The sequence below is a fragment of the Hesperophylax consimilis genome, chromosome 2, assembly GCF_061612785.1.
Source record: "Hesperophylax consimilis isolate HC1 chromosome 2, BYU_Hcon_1.0, whole genome shotgun sequence".
NCBI classification, from domain to species: Eukaryota; Metazoa; Arthropoda; class Insecta; order Trichoptera; family Limnephilidae; genus Hesperophylax; species Hesperophylax consimilis.
The window spans coordinates 35,978,419-36,003,424 of record NC_142837.1 but is presented as its reverse complement, the minus strand read 5'-3'; the positions used below and the strand labels follow the sequence as shown (position 1 = coordinate 36,003,424).

Sequence of the window (25,006 nt, the reverse complement as noted above, 5' to 3'; positions counted from 1 at the left end):
TATACAATGTTATCAAATATTTTCTTTTTTAAAAATAACTTGTCAAAAGAATGAACTTACCGAATGAGTCACAAACGTCTCTAAATATATTTTTATCTTAAAACAAATTAAATTAAATATTCTGTCTGGAATTGGTAATCAAGTTAAATATCTTGCTGGAAGAATAAGTGCAAGACACAAAAAAATATTATTTTTATGGTAATAAACGTGACGTTTTGCATTGTTTTCCAAATTTTAACCATGTATTTTAGAAGGTATCCAACATTACAAGGGAATTAAAATCTTAATTTATTACATTAACTATAAGTTTTAGTAAAGAGTCTTAGGGCCAAAACACACTGAGCGTACCTTGCGCAGCTCATTTTACATTGTGTTACGCATATACTTCGCACTGCGTAAATATTCTCCTTTACATCCTCATCATGCATATTTTACGTCTTTAGACCGAGAGGCCTAGAAGTCTGGTGCGCATCTTGCTTCAAATATAGCTATGACTTCTAGCAGCTCCATATTCACTTCACGCACACACAACCATGCACAGGCAGCTCACAATGCACACTGGCTGGCCTTTTTACGTGACTTAATATAAATTCAGGGGCTACAGCCATACTTAAGCGTATTTTGCGCAGTACGCAGCTCAAGATACAGATATAAGATGTGTTTTGAGCCTAACATGTTATGTGCCAAGACTTAGGACGGGTTGTTTCGGAGAATTTGAACAATTCGTCAAATTTCAACGTTCATTTTCAAGTTCTGTGAAAGATTTTTTCAAGTTCTGTTTTTATTTCAGTTTTGTCAAGCAACTAGCCTATAATGATATAATGACAGAACTTGAATTGGACTTTCACAGATCCCAGAAATGAACGTTGAAATTTGATGAATTGTTCAAATACTCCGAAACAACCCGTCCTAAGAGATTTTAATTTCTGCAACAGGATTCTCAGGGCAGTTTTTACTTTATTGCATAAAATCCTTAAGCACTTAACATCTCGAGGAAATTAAATAACATTTTCCACACATTGGTCTTTTAAAATGTCCATACCAACATTAAATACAAAATCACAAACAAAGAATTTAAGAGTATTTAAAACTAATAGTATTTTCATTAGAGTGAATATAAAAAATTGCTTACTTAGTCAGATCTCTTTATCAATTCACCTTATTCATAATACACCCAGTAAGTAATTAGTCCAGCGACTTAAATTCTGATAGTTTTCAATTATTTGTATTTTTTACATAGGAAAATAATTTTTTTACGTTTAAACACTCAAAAATAATCACGTCACTCTGCTGATATAGAAAAGCCAAACAGATGACACAATATCTCTCAGATTAATAGGTTTTCAAACTAAACTACCACATTACAAATGACAGGCTGTTATTGGGTGTCCAATTGAATTAGATGACTTACCAGTAGAGGGTCCGACTAGGATAGTCTATATCAATGTACAAAAACATAAAATCAAGTCGTTGTTCTACAGAAATTGAGTTACGGTTCGTTAATGAATAAAATATGATAAATAATATAATTTCAATCCGTAAAAGTTATCCTATAACACAAATTAAAATGATCTTTATCTCAATACTAAAAATGCCAAAATTCAAAAATTTTATAAAAATATAAAGTAAAAAAAAAATAACTTAACACTACTAAATAATAATATTATAGTTAAAAATTAAATTTGCTCAATAACAATGTGTTTCAAAGTGGCACTGAATCCTCATTTAGCGAAAAGTGAGGCTATCTTAAAACATGAAATAAAATGCAGATGAGATAACGCGCTAATACGCTAACAATATCTTAAACTGTAGATCGTTGATCTCAGAATAAACTGAACAGTTATATCTATGGTGCCTCATATAGCTACGATCACAACCAAAAACACTAAGTGGATATAGTAATCATAAATTTGCGGCGGAATATTTTTTTTATTTTTAAATGGAGCCATTTAATATAAACTGTCCATCGATGTACGTGAAAACAAAAAATACTGTAATTCAGTTCAATAATAAATGTTTCAAAATCTTGCACTAAAGGAAAAAAACAATGCATAAAATATTGACAGATAAAACAAAATGATATCTTGCCTTATTATTTGACAGTTACATATCATTACAAAGTTACATAGCTCATGATGGAAATGACAAATGATTTAATTTGTTTTGAGGATAATTATAATTTTGAATGGTATGAATTTATTCTGACCACCATAAGTTTGCAGGCGGATTTGATCACCACCGGCGAGTTTGTACTTTCTAATTTCATCACCTACAACCTTATGGTGGTTGGGGTGTAAACGGTAGGTTTAATTTTGGGAAAAATGTATTCAAACTTTTTTTTGATCTAAACATATAATTGCACTTTTTTGGCAGCTCAAATTACAAACATTAACAGATTAGGAAATATTCAACCAACCGACAGATTTGAAAGATAAAGTATTGAATAAACTTCTCATTTAACAATGGCTACTTTTAACAACATCAACAAGATTTCACAATTTTCGTTAACGATACATAATATATAATAAATGAAGTTCTAAAAATAGAATTGATTGAATCAACATTATTCTTTTGATAACACAATAACAACTTCCAAACTTTACGTAGATAGATTAAACATTCACGTAAAAACATTTTAGCATATTATCTAAAGCTCCCTAAACATCAGAGCTTGATGGAACTGATATTAATATGAAAACATTTAGGCCATCTTGTGGTGAATATTTCACAAAATGGCGCATAAAATCACAACTGTTATTTAATAGAAAATTTTAAAGATATTCTTTGATTTTAAATTACAGAAATCCTAGATGTAACATTTATATAATCTAAGTCAAAGTTTAACATACTTATTGATTTTACCATCAAAATCAGTAAACCAGCCTTGGCTTGGCTTTACACCCATAAGTAAAAACTACGACTTACATAAGTTTGTGATAAGTTACTCACGGATGCGTTTACATATGCATCCAACTTATGTAAGTGCCCACAGCGACCGATACATCTGTAAGGTTATTTGTAGATGTAAGATGGCTTACTGCTGTTAAATTTAAGTAATTTTGTCAATAAAGACGAAAGGGGCCAAAAATTTTTTTGGAGTAGAAGTTGGCTTGAAAGAAACAATTCTCCACGCGCTTTTGTTCCGTTAATGGCAGAATTGAATGGCATCTAAATTCTAAATACGTCATGTTAGAAACAGATGCATTGAGATTAGAAAGGACCTGAAAAATAAATGGTAATATCTCTTGGGTTTTCGGAATCGGAATATTTTCTTTCCGTTTACATTACTTTTCTTAGTTCTTATTTGAGTTTTATATGTTATTTTTTTTATATCATATTAACGGTGACCGGGTATCTGATCAAAATGACAGTTCAACACACCTACAAAAAAATGATATAAAGTCACGAAAAGTGATGAAACAAAAACGAGGTTAAATAGGTTACTATTTTATACAGTTTTTGTTTTATCACTTTTAATGACTCTAAGGCCAGTGCCACACTTGACGGAAATTCCGTCGCGGATCTTTCGCGATGGAACGCCAATACATGTAATTGCATATAAATTACAAATAGCCGGCACACTACGGCGGAAGATCGGTCGTTCCGTCGCGGACGATCGGTCGCTCCGTGGCGGACCGCCGACTCTCGCGTCTGCTCCGTCCTCTGCGCACCGATCTTCCGTCGGCGGAAGATCGGCAACGTCGCATTCCAAGTATTTGTATGCATCGCGCCACATTCGGCGGATAACACGCGGCGACGACGCACGCACAGGATGTTCGACACTGAACGATTTATTATCGAAGTGCAAAATAGAGTCGAGTGATAATCCGCCACTGAATATTCAGTGTGGCTGCAATGTATGGTAACGGATTGACTCCCGCGGAAGTTACGCGACGGAATTTCCGTCAAGTGTGGCGCTGGCATAAGTCACCTTTTAAAAGTGTGTTAAATTGTAATGTTGATGAAATATCATGGAACCGATAATAATGTACTTATCCTCTTATCCTATAAAACAATTTTAGTTCAAATAATAAAAAAAGTATTTTTTATAGGAAAAAAAAATTATATGAAAACCTGTCTTAATTTTTGGCATCTCGCATTAGGTACCATTTCTAACAGTAAGTATCTCAACTGATGAAACTAATTTCATAAGCTATAAGTTCACGCGGACGCAATTAGACTTGTCAAAAACTTATGCCTCTTACAATTTCTGTAACTTGCTATAAATTACAGTAAGTGACTTATAGTGTCGTTTACATTGGTAATTTTGCCATATGTCACTTACGTAAGTTACTTAAAAACTTATGTGGGTAAAGGCAGCCTCACAAAATGGGTTTACATAATTATCTCAAAACTACATTTTCAAAATGCACTGACTGAGAATCAAAATAACTATGTACAAATTTTCAAATAAGTGATCTCTGTAATCAAATCAAGAATAAATAAAGTTATGATATTGTGAAAACATTGCGGATTCGGAGACATTTTTTACAAAATTAATTTACACAATCTATTATCTCTTGATTATAATTTCATGTCACCATTTTCAGCATTACAAAGTCTTATTATAGAGAAAAGTATTTAATTACAATTTTTATTACCATTTATTTTAGGTTGGAATCGACCAGTTTCTTCAGACATAAATAATATGTGTCTTTCTTTCGAAAAATATTTTTATATCAATGTACACAAATAAAAACAATGACTTTTGACCGCGGAAGTTAGCTCAAGAAATATAAATAAAAAAATCTGTATCGATGATGAATGAATGAAGTTATGTTATTAGATAAAATTTCACTTACATCTAATGACGGCAAAAATAGTCCACATACTTTCATATTTATGACAATTTTTAATACACATTTTATCCCAATTCTCAGTGGACTCATATCTTTAGTAAAACAAAGGTCAGAGATACTAAGCGTACAATTTTTTAAAGATAAATAAATGATAGAATAGTAAATGTCAGACTAATGCTAGATGGACAAGATTTGCCCCAGTACAACATTAAATCCCCAAAGGACACATCACATTTTTCGCAAATCATAAAAAAAGAGGACAAACATTTTGTGATAATAATTTATGCTAATATTTCTACCATAATAAAAGTCCATCTTAGTTTGCTTAATATATATAAACAATATAGGGGAGAACCATACAACATGTACTTGGTTGGTAAAATGTGTGTCAATTAAATTATTATTCACATGTATCACAAATTTTGGAAAGAATAAATCGCTACGGTGCTTCAAACTAATCATAGTCTAATGGTTACTGATTTTTCTTCTTCAAATGTTTTCAACAATGAACTAATAGATACGGTAAAGAATATATGAGGGCCCCAGTATCAACGAAGACTAAAAATTATACACAGTAAAACGCTCATTTAAGGCGTTTTTAATCCAAGCTGATTTTTTTTTATAAATGTTCTCGCTTAACAGTCATAAGGTTTACAATTAAGGTTTTTTTACATAAGAGAGTTTTACTGTATTTGATATGGGAGGCCTCAAATATTTCGAGTTAAAATTATGTGATATAATTTATGAGATTCATGCAAAAACTCAATAAAAGACAAATTAAAATTGAATCAATACGACACATGATAATTCAATGTTGCTAAGAAAAAAATTTCAGTAAAGAAATAAAATTTTAATCTATCTTTTATATTGAGGCCTAAATTTTTAAATTATAGAAACAATATTTTTAATTAAATTTTCTGTTAAGAATCACATCACTTTGCTCATAAACAAATTAGGTAAACAGCGATGTTGAATGTAGTGAATTGATACATCAGTTTAGATATAAATAATTGTTGGTATAATAACACTGCCGAATAGCTCCATTGTAGTCTCCATACTTAAAATGAGTCGTCAATATTTGCTTCATAAGAGAATGAGGTTTGCTTTGACCTTTCCCGCATTCTGAAGGTGCATCGTAACCTGTTTCTGTCACATCTCTCGTTTACAGGTTTCCTTCAGATCTGTATGCTTTTACCAACAATTATTATTAACATCTAAAGAAATGGCTCCAAAGATATGTTAAATTTGTGGTCTGTCTTAAACCTAAATGTTTAAGAATTTATTTGAATGTTAACTGTTCCTCTGGTGGACTCTTCCTGTTTCAGGGTGAAAGATGACTATAATTGAGCTTCTTTGTTTAGGAGCCAAGTGCTGTTGATATGGGACATTGTTGGTTATTTGTTTGATTGACACACAGTTTAACAGATTCAGACCATGATGGGATCGTCGGACGACATCTGGCGATGCAGGTTGGACCGGTGGCGGGCGCTGCCCTTGGCCGGCGTGTGGCTCAGGTCGTCCAGGCTCCCGCACTCCCCGTCCAGGTCGGTGCTCAGGAGGTCGTCATCAGACGTAGCACGAGTGAGCGAAGGCAGCGCGCTGGTCAGGATGGCTTTCTCCTTCTGTATCTCCTGAATGTGGCCGACGAGGAGTGCTTCCTCTTCGTTTTCCGGAGCCGGGGGCTGGTGCTGGTGGTCCGGATGGGAGGCTAACGCGGCCGCCGCTACCGAGTTGGGGTTCACGGCTAGCTCGTCCGGGGTGAATACTTTGGAGCAGCGGAGCGAGGAGAGGCGATGCGTGGCCGTGTGGCACGCAGTGTCCAGGGTGGCTATGTCTGCTAAGGTGGCTGTTACCTAGAATATTATATATAACACATAAATACAATTGAAACACTATGACTTTGGTAAATAGCATCATAGGTGGATAGGAATTTTCTACAAATGTTGCAAAAAGATTCAGAGAAGAGATTTTATGTAAGTTAATTATTTGAATTTGCGTTGCACTTTTTCAATAAGATATGATAAGCACTGACAGCCAGGTGTACTCCTGTCCCCGTGCGACCGGTACACCAAGGGAGTTAGGGCTTGGAAAAAGTACTCATAGGATGGGAAGGAGGTTGGATTTTAATCGATCGGTATACATGGCAAACTAGGGAATTTGCAACGCGACACAAAATCAGTGTTTGCATTGACAAAATAACAAGCTATAATAATATTATTATAATTTAATAAGGTTCAAAATACCATAAAATCGAGGAAAGTGCGGCGGGATACTAGCAAATCCACGGTGGATATGCTGACATCAAAGATTTTAATTGTAAATTATACTTTGGTGACGTTTAAATAAAAGTGAAATAATGAGGTACCGTCTTTATCCTCTCTGTCAGAATGGTCTCCACGCATGTTGTCTGCGCCGCGATGTGGTGCAGGCTGACTTGCGCAGGCTGCGGCTTAGAGGTGCGCAGGATGCACGGCGCAAACACGATGGCCAGCGCACCGGCGCTCATGCGGTTGGCTTGCTCGTGCGCCGCCACGCGGGACAGGTGGAACATGAGGCGCTCCATCAGGTCAAAGTTGGGCTTCGGTAGCTTTTTCAGGATGGCGAATAAGGTCGCCACACGGTCCTGAAAAAAAATATCACATGTAAAATTAATGTTTTCAATTTCAATTTCAAAATCATTAAATGTTTTCTTATGCACTTCAACTTGGGCACATTGAAAAAAACAATGACATTTCTGCATAATATTGAGAAATTTTATGAAAGACGCTGAAAATCGAGTTCCTCAGCCGCCCCATCAAATTTAATACCTATGCTAATTTTTTGTATTTCTTTGGCATTCACTATGTAACAATTTCTAGACATTTTTTGTTTTTAATGAGTTTTTATTATTCACAATGTACATTTGTTACGTATAAATTTTTTATAAAATTAGCGACCGGTTTCGACATTAACTAGCTATTTTAAAACTAAATTTTTAAGTGCAGAAATATGGGGTTTTATTTAGTTTGGTTCTTTGGTGGGAGAGTTTTGAGGGAGGGGGAGGGGGTTGAGAGGGAAACGGAGGGAGGAGTCAAAATAACGGGGAACATTGTCAATAGAGGTGATTTGCAAGGTGCTATTATTTTAGCTAGTTGATGACACGGACGTGTCGAAACCGGTCGCTAATTTTATAAAAAATTTATACGTAACAAATGTACATTGTGAATAATAAAAACCTATGCTAATACCTATGGAGTAAATTCGTAACAATACCAATTATTCCTGTGTAAATCGAATTTTCGCAGCCGATTACCGCCGCGGTTTGCCCTTCAAGTTCAGTTATTCAAAGTAAATTCGTACCGTCACGGCCGGACCTTTAAATTTGGATATTCAACATAAATTCGTGAAAATGTGATATACTTCCGCGTAAATCAAATTTTCTCACTCGATTTTTGTCACAACCGGACTTTTAAAATATTTGAAGTAAATTCGAAAAAATATGATATATTTACGCATGAATCGAAATTTTGGGGCCGATTTCCTTTGTGTCGACTCTTCAAACTCAAATATTCAAAGTAAATTTTGTAAAAATTAGATATATTTCAGGGTAAATTGAAATTTTGCAGCCGATTTTCGTTGCAATCGGCCCTTTAAATTTAGATATTCATAAAAATACAATATATTTACGCGTAAATCGTAATTTCATAGACAATTTCCATCGCGGCTTTTGAATTCCTCGGCTGGCTAAGTCATCCATCATATGCAACAAGCAACATTTTCCGTTTACTGTGATGGTAGTAGGAGATTTTCAAATATTGTCAGGTTATTCGTAACCCAGGAATGTCAAGGGACTGGGACACGGTCAAGCGGCTTGATCGCAAGCACGTAGTTTTTTTGTCTATTGTTGTCTATTGTTGTCTATTATTGTCTATGCTTAGCGGCTTGACAGCCCGCATCAAGCCTCTCCGTCAAGCATGGCCACGCCTTCCTGTGATTTCGTGGTGGTCTATGTATATGTACTTCTATGCCTTCCTGTCATTTCGTGACTCGCGGCAAAATGGAATCTGTCAAAGACAAAGCGTTCTTGGCTCTTACGTTAGCTTTATGTTTGAATAAAATAATAAAAAGAAACGAATTTGGTGTCAAGAATGGTACAAGTTAAGGTACCGCTTTACCCATGAGCATTTGCAAAGTGTATTACAGGCTACAGCTATTTTTTGTATGAATATCTTGTGCGGTATTCATACAAAAAATATGTTTTCTCCATTGAAAATTCAGAAAATTATTTATTCTACAGTTGATTATTAATGACCTTGAAAACCGCTGTCATAATTATTAAAAAATACTAAAATACTTCCAGAATTTTTAAATTAGATGGATTTCTACAAATTGAACACAAAAACAATAACTAAGTACCTATTTTATAACAATTTTATTCAATTTATATCATTGTTTATGATACGTGATATTTATTTGTCTATTGTCGTTTGTCTATTCCCACAAAAATATAAATTCGCATCAAGCCTCGCCGCAAGCACGTAGAATTGCGCAATGCTTGCAAGCCAGCTTCGGTACACGGTCAAAATGCTTGACACAAAGTGCCATAGACAATAAACTACGTGCTTGCGATCAAGCCGCTTGACCGTGTCCCAGTCCCATTAGTTATTCTTTAAAAATATATTAAATACGAATTTGAAGGGTCGGCTGTGAAAATTCGATTAACACAGGAATAAGTTGTACAGTAGAACCTCGTTAATTCGAAATCCAGCGGACATCAAAAATCAAATTTCGAATTAACGAATTCCCACGTAATTCGAAATTTTATGAAAAAAAAAAAAAAAAACGCCGAAAATCGATTTTCTCGGCCGCCTCTTCAAATCCGGGTGGTATTTTAGTTGTAAATTCGTATTAATACCAATTATTTCTTTATTTTCGCGGTCGATTACCGTAGCGGCCGGCCCTTTAAATTCAGATATTCGCAATAAATTCGTAAAAATGCTATATATTTACGCGTAAATCGAGATTTTGCTGCGGATTTCGGTCGCGGCCTACCCTTTAAATTGAGATATTAGTAAAAATACGATATATTTCCGCGTAAATCGAGATTTCGCGGTAATTTTCTGTCGCGGCTGGCCCTTTATTTCAAATATCTGCATTTGAATTCGTAAAAATACGATATATTTCCGCGTAAAACGAGAATTCGCGGCCGTATTCCGTCGCGGCCGGCTCTTCGATTTCAGATATTCGAAATAAATTCATAAAAATGCTATATATTTACGCGTAAATCGAGATTTCGCTGCCGATTTCGGTCGCGGCCTACCCTTTAAATTGAGATATTCGTAAAAATACGATATATTTCCGCATAAATCGAGATTTCGCGGTAATTTTCTGTCGCGGCTGGCCCTTTATTTCAAATATCTGCATTTGAATTCGTAAAAATACGATATATTTCCGCGTAAAACGAGAATTCGCGGCCGTATTCCGTCGCAGCCGGCTCTTTAAATTCAGATATTCGAAATAAAGTCGTAAAAATATGATATATTTCCGCGTAAATCGAATTTTGTCGGCAGTTTTTCGTCGCGGCCGGCCTGTTAAGTTCAGATATTTGAAGTAAATTCGTAAAAATATGTCATATTTCGGCATGGATCGAAATTTTTCGGCCGATTTCCGTCGCGCCGTATTTTTTCAACTCGGATATTCGAAGTAAAGTTAGTAAAAATACGATATATTTCCGCGTAAATTGAAATTTCGCGTCCGATTTCCGCCGCGGCCGACCCTTTAAATTCAGATATTTGGCGTAAACTCGTAAAACTACGACATATATCCGCGTAAAATGTATTTTCTCGGCCCTTTAAACTCGGATATTCGAAATAAATTTGTAAAAATACGACATTCCAGTGTAAATCGATTCAGAATTACAAAATAATAATACTAATTAGGACGATGTATAACCACGTAAAAATACATTTTTCGGCGTTTTACCGCCACGGCTGACTTTTAGATTCAGATTTACGAAATATTATGATTTATTTTCGCAAAAATAAATTTTTTTCGAATTACACGAACAAATTTTCGTGCGCGGACAAGAATAAATTTCGAATTACGAATTAACGAATTTCGAATTAAAAAAAAATTTGTATGAAAAAATTTTTCAGCGGAAATTTTTTTTGCGAAAATTTCGAATTACGCGTTTTTTCGAATTATCGGGGTTCGAATTAACGGGGTTCTACTGTATTATTTTTCTTACAATATTTGAATAATGATGTGCAGTGGCGGCTGCTGCACACAAAAATGGGCGATGCGCTAAAAATCTTACATAATATATACCTACCAACTGAAATAAAAATAAATTTAATTACGAAAAATTCTACCCATTTATAGATTAGGTCGATCTTCCGTTGTCTCTACTGGCAAAGATGTCAGTGATGTCATTTTTTTTAGGGTCAAATTCTTATTTAATGATCAGCCCTTACAAAGCATTGAGTCTATCTTGACTAATTGTATTTCTTAAGAAAGATTTAATTCTTTTTAAAGTTGAAAAATACCTTTCGCTCTCTACCGACGTTACACGGATTGTGCACATATTTTTTTAAACAATTTAACATTATGAAATAGCATTAAATTAAATAGGAGTAAAATACATATTGACCCATCGGCATTTGAAAACAGGTCATTCCTATCCAAAAATTGCCAATTTATAAAGGCAGAAAATCGAGTTCAGGAAAATTATCACAAAAGAGTAAACTAGCTGCTGATTTGCATATCACCGATTTTGTGGTCTTAATAATTTAACCTACCTAACAGTAAGCACGAAAAAACAAAAGGAAACTGTTCTGTTTATCACACCTGCACAACCACTCTGCTTTATTATCTATAAAACTCCTTTTAAAAGCTATGGTTATAGGTTTTTGTTTTTGACTTGCACTCCTGTAATACATAAAATAGGCCTAGTTCAGTGCATTGTTTTTTTTTTTAAATGAATGATTACTCATTTTTAATTCTTCCTGTCGCATCCAAAAACCTAATAGTATTGAAACTGTCTCTACTCTGCATTGTTATGTTGGTGTTTGCAGAATGTTGTCCTTGGTCGATGCTGAATGGAAAATTGCAAGAAAAAGAGTAGATGTTCAGGCATATATACCGATATTCAACTATTATGTCCTATCTACCCGTCCTTATAACCCTGTCACCAGGAGAAGAAAGTTTCATCAGTACGTGGCCAGTACAATTTCTACACCGCCGCTGTAAAGTTGCATTTAAAGTGTCAATGCAATTACGCCGTGAGTTTCTTTACGTGCTGGCCGAGAGGAACCTTGAGGACACCATAACCAAGGTAGGACTTTCATTATTCTGGTGGCATCCTCTTATAGATCCCGTTCATTCCCTTTTCGCTGCACAATATTCAAGGAAGAAAGTCGGGGCCGGAAATATATCCGGTTATTTCCAAGAGCTATCCAAACAGTAGATGTTAAATTAGAGCCACAATGTTGACACAAACACGTCCCGGTTAAAATGTTACTGGCAAACCGTTCCTTTTGATGTGGTGGAAAAATTTCTGGCTGATAATTTTGCAAGGCAATGTTCCTGCCCACGGTTTTGACTCCATGACAATATATGCAAACATACTAGTAAAATTTTTGAGCGATACGTGAAATGAACCACTGCTCTGAATATAGGAACCAAATGCTCTGCTTTTGTTCAGCACGCAGCACGCATTGTATTGACACCTATTTTGTTATAATATGCGTTATGTTATAACCGAATGGAGTTTTGTGATGAGGCATGTGGGAAATTTAGTACCTATATTGTTCAGCACTCTGAAATTTTTAGATTGGCAAGAAATTCAGGGAGTGCGTTGCTCCTCCGCTCCTTAGGGCTAGCCTCCACTGATGATGTGTGCAATGATTTGTGGTGCTGTGTATGTTTATTATTTACCTGTTGATCACTCAAACTGGCAGCCATGATGAAGTCATCATAGCAGTCAAAGGTCAACAGGGGCTCGGGCATTTCCCTGAAGAAACACTTGAGCACGGAGGTCAGGACATGCACCGAGTAGTTGTCCAGCTGATTGGCCGTCTCCTCAGGAGTTGCGTTCAGTTGGGTCCGCAGCTCTTTTACCTGTAATAAGGAGATGTTAGATGATTTCATATGGTCACAATAGAACACAAACAGGTCATGGGGTCAGTTTTATGGGATGCGGGTGGGACAATTATCATTAATTATCTACTAAAAAGAAGAAAACAATCAACGGCGAGTATTATGTGATCAGCGCGCTTGAGGTGATTTTGCACAAAATCAGCGCTATACAAATCTTCCAAATATTATTATTACTGATGAAATGGAAAAAAACAACCGCATCTGGCAAAAAAGTAAGTGTTGTTTCATCAAGGCAATGCTTTGGGGAGCTTGACAGTTCTCACTATAAACAGTGTATTGAAGTTAATGAACATCAATCGCTGGGAAAAGTGAGTTGAGCTAATTGGAGACTATATCGAGAAGTAAAGATAGTTTCCCAAATTTTTTGTGTTTTCTTTCTTAGGTCGGGTAATTCTGGGACAGCCCTCGTATCATTATTATATCTATTATTTTTTTTATTGATAAACTAATGTTTATAAAACAAGATTTTATGCATAGCATAAAGGATAACAAATAATTATTATAAGCAATAATTAGTTGCCTGAAATATATAAACAAATTGAAAATATCTCCCGAGTAAAAATAAATGCCTTTCCTACAAAAATAAAGTTGGTTGTTTACAGGAGTAATTGTACTAGTACATATTGAATCATTTGGCGGGTTGGAAATAAGCCGACATAGCTCAGTGGTTTCAGAGCACCTGACCGGACATCAGAAGGCACGGGTTCAATTCCCGTTGGCGGCATTTATTTTTACTCGGAAGATATTTTCAATTTGTATTGATATTTCAGGCGACTAATTATTGCTTATAATTATTTATTTTTATATCTAATTTCACAATAAGTCAATTCTTTCTTCTCTCCAAATGAGAATCCAATCGAACTTTAAATTCATTTATATTTGTAGCATCGATGACACATTGTTCCATGCTTCCACTACTCTGCAATGAAGTGTTACTTAGGATAGTCCACGGAGATGTTTTTAAAAATATGAAATGAACAATATGATAATACATACCCTGGAGCTCACTCCGCTCTTTCTGTAAATGCCCTCGGTGTAGAGTCCGTACAGTTCTATAGTGGTGATGAGTCTGTCCACTACAACTGGCACTTTGCCGTCGCCCGTGGAGAGCTTGTAGAGGGGAATGCCGAAGACATGACCGTTGCCTCCTCCCACCACCAGCGTGGAGTTGTCCTTCCTGCAATGGGTTGCAACCTGAAATCAAAATAACAATGGAATTGTTCAAAAGGTGAATAAAATCCAAACAACAAATATGTAACATGGCTCATGTTGCTGATCAAAATAGGGTATTTTCACTGTTTTTTTATTGTAAAAAAGTTTTAAATTAATTTTTTCCTATTGATAAATAAATAAATTTTCTGAAACAATTTAAAATGTACCATTTTTGTTTTGCCGCCAATATGACATGTTCGTTTTTGTTCCTAATATGGCGTTAGCGACATCACACGGACAATTTAAACGGTTTGGCGAGATTTTCAGCACAGTCAACAACTGTGTGATTTTGCGAACACTGACTGAGCAGTATAATTTATTCAATTTTTTTACAAATGTAACTTAGTGGAGCGAATGAATTGCATTTCCCAATAAATTAATTTGCTTTACCTGTATTAGATACTAGGTACATTTGAAAAGTGAAATGATCTGCTGGTAATTTCATGAAAACTCTCAAAACAAGAAAATAGGTCTAATGGTAAAACAGGAAGTTACTATATACAAGTAGGTTACACAAGCTACTAAAACTAAGTTGGTAAACAACTTTGCTTCTGTGGAAGCACTGCGAAACAAAAACCCATGATAGATTTCAACTAATCTATTCATAGTTTATTATTGTTCAATTAAAAAAAGTGACAGATAACCATTGATTAAAGATTTCATTTATTGTGAGTATAGTTGCTGTGAATCAATTCAAATCCTCTTCCAAACTCAGCCTATAATTTTATTTGAAGCACTCTGTAAGACAGTGGTCAAATATGATAACTTCACATAAGCGAGTGCGTTGAATATGTGTGCGTTGACCTCTATTAGGTACAACTTTACTAATAAAATAAAAATAAATACAAAAAAGAAGTGAAAATTTCAATTATTTTGTTTTTAAAATATTACAGGGTAGAACAAAATACTTTTTGGTTTTGAAAAATTACAAAAAATTAAACGAACAGCAAAAAAGACATCACAGATACATACATACATCAATCACCTTTCATCATTCAAAATCACATTTTCACTAAAAATAATCTTTTATTTTTCATTGTTTTGTTTTGATCATTTTATCTATGATGAATAATAATTCTCATTACGGCATTGAAGTGGGTAAACGTGGTCATCGGCATTTGCGGGCTCCCCAATATGATTTGTTGAAGAACATCCAGTGCATTGAAAACATCAGAAGATTGGTGGCTTCATCTCCATTGCCTTCTTCGTCGCTGACTTAGGTTTCTTCGCTGGAGGGTACGAGGATATGCATCTCGGACGTTAGCAGTTGTTCGTCAAAATTCCAAAGTCGATAAAGTTAGCTTCCCCTAGTAAAAGCATTTCACTCGCTGTTACTTCTTCCACGGGGAGACTACTTTCTTCCACGGAGACGCTACTCTCTTTCACAGGCTAAATACAAATCCCACTTTTTCGGAAGCAATTTGCCATGGTCACAGGCATCACTGATTGCCACACTATGCACATTGCTCTGCAGGCTTCTAATTCAGACCATATTCGGAGGTTTCCAGATGTTGAACCACTTTTTAGTTGTACGATGCAGGAATACAGCATACTTTTCCGGAAGTGACATTTAAAATTTTGGATAATGCCCTGATCAAGGAGCTGGAGAATGCTGGTGGTGTTTGGTGGCAGAAAAAGAATTTCCACATTGGAAATATTTATTTAGTGAGCCGAACAGTTATCAAGTCTCATTAATATTTTCCATTCATGTGTTGCCATTTTCATGAGAAATTCCGAGAAAATCTCCCGACTATGATGAGCTTCATCTTGTCAGAGCCATTCATATTAATGCAGGCATTTCTCGTCACGGAGGGCTAATGTTCTGTCCGGCATCATATTGTAAAAAACTCATCCATATTGTAGACTTCTTTTGGGCGGAATTTTTCCCAAATGTGTTTATTTTCTGCCAGCCATCTTGTCACATCAATCAACTTTCATCAACTTTTTGGGCTTGGCCGCAAATGGCAAGCCAAAATTTTTTTATAGGGTCGCTTAAAATTAAAAACATCGATATAAAAATTAGAATACCAAAAGTTTATAGGCAAACGCTGATTAACACTTAAACACAAGTTATACTTTACAAAAATGGAGGTAAACATTAACAACAACAACAGTGACACGGTGAGCACATTAAATAATCGCTCTATACAAATTAACAGCAAACCAGTGAATTTCTATAACCAAAAGCAGTGAAAACTTTATTAAAACGTGGCTTTAATTGCCCACTAGTGTAAACTGTTTCTTACATCTTTAAAAAAAGTGATTATAAAGTGTCAAAAGTTAAAACAAAATATAATTAAAAAGTGACTCAGTGCGAATATTTGGAAGATTATTATTGCTACCCGCATTCAACTTTACTGTCTTGCAGTGTATAGCCTACATAAGTACTCAAAGAAATGTTACATGTATTACAGGTACTCGGAGTAAACAAACTTACAGGGGAGCGAAACCATTGCAGTTAAATAATTAAAAAAAAATAATAATCTTTTTCTACTTGCAATCCAATTATTTACCAAAATGGATGTTGAAGTATTGATAACTAATGTACAAAATGCTGTGGCAGCATTTAATACCTGTTTAACGGATCCAGCAAATAAGTTCACTAAAGACCAAATAATAAAACTAACCCAAATTACAAGTGATTTCTTAAACGGAGTATGAGCGAACTATTTCTACCTACTTTGTAAACTATTGTTTTCAACTAATTTTATACCTTCTTATTATGATTATCGTTGATTTGGAGGATTTTGGCAGATTATTTTGTCTCACTTATTTGTACCTATATTTTTTAAACTCTTATATTTTATGTAACCTATATTTTGTTAACACTAATTTTTTTAATGTAATCTATATAACTAAAAAAAAATAAAGATGCACATTATTATATGTAAAAGCCCTATGGACGCGTTTAAATAAAATAAAAAAATGTACTGTCAATATAATTTAAATTTATGTAAATATAAAAGTTAGTCCAGAAAGTTCTAAATTAGCTTTGACCGCACTCAACTACTGCAGGGAAGAAACTGATTTAAGGGTAGTATGTACGATATTACAGGCGGCGGAAATGTGGGAACTTATATAAATATGCGGCTAATCGTCGTAGATTGTACCGGATAACCCAAGATCTTATTTTTAGACGATTTCGCCTTTGTTGATAATAAATGTTGCTTGTGTTTTGATGGAGGACTTAGCCAGCCGAGGAATTGAACAAACTACGCCTGGGTGGGAACCAAACGCTATGCCAACTCAGCCACTGACCGGACGTTCTGATGAAGTGTTCTTCTTCATTCTATGGTTAAACAAGCAGAGATAAAGACTGAAATCGTAAACTTGAGTAACCTAGTGAGAAGCCTGGTCGCCAACCAGTTTGCAACCTGCAGTCACCCACTAGTTTTAGTTTGGTTTCAGTTTCCCCGTGAGCGAATGGCCTAAGGTTTGAGCAATGTTGGATGGGGCGTGACTCACCTTCATGTAGCACTTCTTGTGTGCGGCGAGCTTGCAGGTTTGGCAGATGAGAGAGCGCTCTATGGGCCACATGAAGAAGGCCTTGCAGATCTCACACTCGGTGGGGATGTTGATCATCGACAGGACAAACGTATGGCCCAAGAACATTATCGGGTCGTCCACCTGAAATATAACAACCAAAGGAATGATGTATAATAATTAATACCAGTAGGTTAGTTAAAACATATAATTTGAATAAACACCACAATTAAAATAGGAGTTCTACACACTAGGCATACAAACAATAAAATAAAAAGTTATTTGACAGTTGTTTGGTAAGTACAATTACTGTAACGGCATTTACACCAGCCTTACAAAATATCAAACTTCAACCCGTGTTTAATGCAGCAACAGCTCATAATCGATGTATCTAAATATTTGCACATTTCAGAACACCTACGTAACCTTCACTAGCTCAAGTGCCCTGAAAGAAACCACTACAAATTGTGCTGGATGGTGTTTAAATCCATCAACGAAATGGTCACACCTTACATCTCTGAACTCTGGGTCCCGGAAAACACTAGTCTAAGGCAATCAACTCTTAGATCAGCAACATCATCAAATATACGTAGACTGATGGAACCCAAGCGCAAGTTTGGAGTATCTGGGCCTAAGGCTTGGAATAAACTCCCTCTGGAACTAAGATGCAAAACAAGCCCAACAGAATTCAAGGTCCAAACTAACCCTTAAATTATATACACCTACTTGAGAGTAGCATTCTTGTATTGCCTATATATATTCTAAGCACACTTTTCTGACATTATTCGAATGCTTATGCTTCAATCTGTCTCATACCGAGGGACGAATTACATTTATGAAGATAAATTTAAATAAATCCTTGTACTGTTATACCGCCCATCATAAAATTTGCATTTCTTTTCGTAGTCAGGTTCAGACAAACACTGAATATAGACTTTACTCCGACCAAACTCCTCTACAAAGGCAATATCTTAATGATCTCAGACAAACTATGGCAAACCGTACCCAGGAAGGCGAAGTCGGACTCACCATAAAATTTATTAACAAGCCATCGATAGTAAAAATTGTCCCAAAACATACAACCAAAGATATTAGAAGAACGAGATATGCTATGTTGGCCGCCGGACCGTAGCCGGAGTACTACCTAATTAGGGTACTTTGAATGGTATCGGGACGTGTACGCACAGAAATCTGTTCTATGTATTAGTGCGGATACCTTAGCGCAAGCGAAAGTGTGCAGTAGTATTGGTGAACAAAACCGGCGACACTCGGCAAAACAATTCCACTCAGTACGAACTGCTCATAGCACATCTCGTTCTTCTAATATCTTTGCATACAACAAATAACTAACAAAGGTATGAAGACACTGAGATTTATAATCAGAACCATCAAAGACTTCGACTCGTTGGAGGTTATAAAAATCGTGCATCTGTCCCTAGTACGCAACTTGTTAGAATACAATTCAATAGTGTGGTCCCCATACTACCAGATTCATATAAAAAATATTGAACGTGTGCAGCACAAATTTTTACGATTTATTAACTTCAAATTACACATACCTATTCAACACATAAACAATACATTCTTACTAAATACACTTAAAATACATTCCCTAGAAAACAGAAGAAAAATAAATGACCTAACTTTTTTATTTAAGATTATTAACTCCAAACTAGACTGTTGTGAACTCCTGCAAGTCATAGATTTCAGAGTACCTACTCGAGCAACTAGGCAAAATATATTATTCTGCAACAATAACTTTAGTACAACTATCACATACATGCACCTATTTCTCGCTTTCACACACTTGGAAACAAATTCACATCAAATATCGACATATTTAATATAAGTTTGCCTGTGTTCAAGAGATACCTGAATGTCATTTTATGTAGCATGTTAAAAGAGCGATTGCGTATATTTGTTGATTTCTTGTAGATATGTTGTGAACTTAAAAAAATTTGTTATTTTTGTGTTAATGTTTTAAAAATAAAAACCTTCTGTTGTCACTGTATTATGCAGTAAATTATGTAAAATATGTACAATGTAAAAGCCCATCAGGGCGTTCAAATTAATAAATAAATAAATTAAGAACATAAATATATACATATCGTAATACATAAAAATAACGTGTCACTGAGTTTGTACACGCTTATCTCCAAAACCGCCCAACCGATTTCAATGAAGTTTTGTGAATGACAATTGGTTCCAGCTTGAAACATAGGATAGTTTTGTACCCGATAGGTGGCGCTGTTGTCGAAATCATTTTTTTTTTACAATGTTTTTCAGCTTTATCATTTAGGGCGACTTGCACCAACTATCGCAAATTTAATCTTAAATTTTATTTAACTAAACGAATTTAAGACCTTAAATACATTTAACTTAAATGCGTTTAATTGTGTCCTGCACCACGCAGTTGGATGGCGATTTTAGTTAAACGTCATTAACGCGTCGGTAAAACAGTTACCGCGTGGTTACCGCCATTAACGCGTAAATAAAACAGCTACGATGTTTCATTTTACTTGAAGTGTCAAAATATTTTGTGATTGTGTGTGTGGTTTAATGAAGTTTAGTGTTCATTTATTTTATGAAGAAAAAGACATAATGATGAAATAAGACAAAAAGAGCTTCTGTTGTTGGAATTAAAAATAAAACAATTATCCTAGTAATTTTGTTGTTTATTTCTTTTACATATTATATTGTTTTAAAGTATTATAAGAATGCTGTAGGTATGATTAGAAGTTTACAACCTTGCAAAGTACTCCTCGATAAGGAGTGTTAGCTCCAAGTTACGAGCACCTCGCTGATGTTTTTATTGGTGTTGAATTTTAACTGAGGTTCAATTTCTTGCACTAATAATGATGTCGTTTCTTTACTGAGACGAAATCTTCTTTGAAACTTCTTGGCACTGAGTGTTTCAAATAAATTTGTTCTTGTGTTTACTTCTCTGACTATAAACGGTCTACTTATATATATAAGTATAATTTATTTATAATTTCCATAATTTTATAATTTCTCCATCATCGTGAGAAAACAAATCCCAAATGTTCATTGTGAATACAAATTAAAATGAGATAGATTTTAACCACAGTCAGAAATCGAAGGGATAAACTAAAAAAATGACATTTCTGCTTTGTGAGTAGAGCTAAACACGTTTAACTCGGTTAAACAGCCCATTTTGGGTATTTAACTTTGACAGTTCTTTAAACGCATTTAACGAATTAAATTTTGTGGTGCAAGACGCCAAGTCGACTTAAATCAAATAATGTGTTTAAAATGATATTTAAACCAAATTTAACTTATGGTGCAAGCCGCCCTTAAAATAGATACAACCACAAATTTAAACTTCACTACAACCCCCCCCACAATATTTTTTAATGCGATTTTAGGGAGTTTTTATGGGAAAAAAGTGTTGTAATTTATTTTTAAATTATGTAAGCTTTATCTATTCATATTGGCAAAAGACGGATTGACAATAAATATTATTCACAAAATTTATTACTATAATTTAAAACAATATTGTTTAGACTTCAAGAATCAATATTTATTTACCAGATTTATAACATTTAATTTTTATCAATTATCAATCAAGAATTTTCATTTTATTTATCACACTCGAATATGAGATGAATAAAAAATGTATATCGAAAGTGTTTTCTATGGAAAGACAGGATGTGAAAGACATATACTTCAAGGCTCTTTTAAGAGTATAGAATGGTACCGGTCAATTTAAACTTATTTTCTATCATACTGAACAATAATCGCAATCTGCTGAAATGATCAATGTCAAATGAAACGTCAAAACAATATCTAGGATTGTAACGATTTGAAACTACTCGCCCCGGTGTCAAGCGCTTGAGAAGAACTTATTAATTTAACAAGCGTGCAGTTATGAACACAGCGACGGCCGAGTACATAATCATAGATTTCGAGCCAGTTCTAGAGAGGTTGGACAGCTGTCAGGGTGTGCATCACGGAACGGATTCCCAAGAGGTTTTGCGACATTAGAAACATGTGAGCGATTGTCATCATGTTATTTTAGAATTCACAATATGGTTTACTATAATTATAAATTTGTTCTTCATATGATAATTAGGAAGAACTGGCGCCCTATGTATTTAAAGCAAGATTACTATTTGAGATTTGAAACTTTAACCTTTTAATTTTTTTATACCCACAGATTAGCATATTAGAATTGTAAATTCGCATCACTAGTCAGATTTAGTTAACGATCTGAACATGCCCTGATATTCATAGTAAATGTAGAGTCTCTTGCCAACTAACTTGATTAATATTGTAATTTAATGGATGATAAAGAATTATGGAAAATAACCTCAATAAATTTGTTCTTAGCATTACACACAGCTCTTTAATTTCAGATTTCCTTACTTAATTTTGTACTACACTTGAGATGTATGTTTTACACACGTTTTCAGAAATATTACACCAAGAAATATTGGTACAGGATGAATGTGACTTGCGCATGTATTCTATGTATGTCAAATGCATAAAATATATGACAACAGCGTCAACAGATCAAAGACGGTCTACATAAAATGAGGTCTATATAAAATGTTCTACATAGAGGTCGGTCTGTGACAGGACAACGTCTGCCCGGGCCCACTAGTATAAATATATTTTAAAAATAAATACCAGAATTAAATAACAGCATTTCCAATTAGAGTTCAAAATTCTCTGTGCGCGAACCGTATCTAAATTTCTCTAATAAACAAAGGAAGAAAATCTAAACAAGTAAATAGAAAATAAAATGGGTAAATCAATTAGTCGGCAATAAAGCAGGAAGATACTCCCCCAAAACAAGACAGAGCGCAGTATAACTCCTTGTTTACAATCAATAAAATTATCCACTCGAGGCATGCAGATTTCCGGGTGTTTGGTTTTCGATTCGGCCATTGGAATAATTCACACATGCCAAGGCGATTTGAATAATTAACACGCGACACGGCCATTCGAATAATTAACACACCTGCAAATATTCATAGAGAAACATATGAACTGCTTACTGCTGTTTAAAGCCAATGAATCCAACCAGATTTCACCGTTTATTCCATATTGTTAGGTTTATAATCACCTACCTACATTTGGATTGCTTTCGCCCTAGTGGATATTCTATCAGATTTAAAAAGACAACATTCATTGGACAAATGTGGTAGGTGTGAAGGTTTGATGGGTGGATAGCCAAAGGTTCAGAGTTCAAATCATGTGTTTTTCTACTGCATTCATCAATGTGGACAACTTCTCTTACCTTCCGTTTCTTATCCTTTTTCCTTTTAGTCTTGCTGGTCTTGTCCACCTCTTGGCGCGAGTTCATGAACTCGTCCATGAAGCCGCGGAAGGCGTTGACGCACATGGTCACGGGGAACGTGTCCGCCTGGTTGCCCTCCTTGCACACGGTCTCCATCACGTGGTGGAAGTTGGCGATCAGGTCCTTGTATTTGAGGGCGGAGCCTTGCTTGTTGACGATGCTGTAGGTGGCCACCAGGTTGTCTTTGAATTCTTTGAGGGCGTGCTTGAATAGCCTGTCCACCTGGAATTAATTATCAAATCAATATTATCGTAAGATGTGAATATCGCAGTTCTGACTGAAGTCTGTGGAAATGTTGAGGGGACGGAGAAGGAAAAGAAAATGGAAAAGGCTGGGTTAGATTAGGTTAGAATAGCCTCCGTAGTGGTCTGGGTGTTCATTAATGTATTGAACAATGTTCATAACACGAGCTCTAGCGTAAGGTTAACCTCTTAGGTGCTGCTGTTGCCGATAGGCACAGTAAAAAAATCAGTTCTCTGCAATATTCTGGGGAAACTACCTATGGTAGAGTAAATACTATCTGTATAAATAAATTATCTGGCAAGACGGCACAATTTACAAAAACATCATTTTGAAAAAACAAGCAAGTTATTATGAAAATAGAATCAGCTGGCAGACGGCGAAAATTCAGCGTTGGCACACAAAGAGGTAATCGACAGCTCCCATATGTTTAAGAATTTTTGTTAAGCCGCATCTCCAGCGACCGTTTCCACAACATTACTTCAAACATTACGACAAACATTGGCTCAAACATGAAAACACGAAAATACAATCTTTGTATTTTCCGCGGCCGATGGAAAACATTCTCTGCACATTCAAAACGGTGAATGCAGGGGAGTCATTTCAATTTTGACAGCCACCGCCATGCGGTCTGTCCTGGAGCATAAATCATACGAGTTTTTGAGGGTAATAAATATGGATGATTATTTCTATCATGAACTCATTTTAGAGGGCCCTAAATATCTAATATCCCTTGCCGAGTAAATAAAACTAATTCTTTGAAATCAGTTTCCGAGACGCAGAAGAAATTACCTAAACCAAATCTGTCTTCTATTTTTAATTTCTGATATAAATTTTAATTTTGAGGTCGAAAGTATGGTTGAACCCGAAATCTGTGTCTCCTCCCTGGTACAATAATTTCTGCGATCGCTGAAACTGCAAGAACGTCTTCCTCGTCAAAACTCACCTCGACAGTTGACGTCGAAAATGAGAGTCTTCCTCATATGACAAAAGAATGGCAAAACTGTCTATGGCCATGCCCACAGCGCCCCATGTTTCAACAAAGGGAGGAGACGGAATGTGGATGAAAATAAAAATGTTTGCGCTAATGTTTGACATATTGTTTGTGGAAACGATCGCAGGAGGCCCTGCTTTAGGTGTATAAATTAGTCAACGTTAGATAAATCAACCACAAAACCGACATAACATCTGGCAAAAAGGAGTTTAAAACTAACCTCGGATTGCTTCCTATCCTCCGACTCCATCTTGTAAATCTTCCTGGTGATGAAGTCCTGCATGGCCTGCAGCTCCTTAGCATCGGAGATGATCTTATCCGTTCTGTCCGTGAATTCAGACGTGCCAGTCAAACTAAACTTGGACTGGACAGCGTTCTTGGCTGGAGTATCCTGGTTCGTCCCCCCTCGCAGGGTCTTTCTGTGCTTGCCCCTGCCACCCCCACTGGCCCCTGTGATGGTACCCCCATTGCAGGGCATTGCGAACACACCCTTGTTTTGGATGCACTTGGTGTGGTAGAGCTGTTTGCAGTCGAGACACTTCTGACCCTGCGTGACGAATGCATCCATCGCTTCATGGCAGTAGACGCACTTGTCATCTTTCGAGAATCTTGTCCATTTTCTAAACCTGTAATAATGAATAATTCTTTGATTGAATACACTGCATACATCTATCCTAACTAATATTATAAATGTGAAAGTGTTTGTTCTTCTTTCACATCGCAATGGAGAGATCGATCGACGTGATTTTTTGCATAGGGATAGTTGAAGAATTGGGAAGTGACATAGGTTACTTTTCGTTCCGGAAAAACATTATATTT

General features: G+C 35.5%; 1 protein-coding gene across 3 annotated transcripts in view; it reads right to left on the bottom strand.

The window, feature by feature from the left end:
• Positions 1–201: 201 nt before the first annotated feature.
• LOC149425958 (unconventional myosin-IXb-like) overlaps positions 202–25,006 on the bottom strand; it is a 99,735-nt gene continuing 74,930 nt past the window's right edge. For all 3 annotated transcript variants that reach the window (XM_089642506.1, XM_089642490.1, XM_089642498.1), the window contains exons 25-31: positions 24,408–24,813; positions 22,894–23,175; positions 17,613–17,774; positions 13,932–14,129; positions 12,714–12,896; positions 7,165–7,422; positions 202–6,652 (exon numbers count right to left, since the gene is read on the bottom strand). In XM_089642506.1, the coding sequence (XP_089498632.1) occupies positions 6,227–6,652; positions 7,165–7,422; positions 12,714–12,896; positions 13,932–14,129; positions 17,613–17,774; positions 22,894–23,175; positions 24,408–24,813 (1,915 nt within the window). In that variant the 3' untranslated portion in view covers positions 202–6,226. The remainder of the gene's footprint in view (positions 6,653–7,164; positions 7,423–12,713; positions 12,897–13,931; positions 14,130–17,612; positions 17,775–22,893; positions 23,176–24,407; positions 24,814–25,006) is intronic.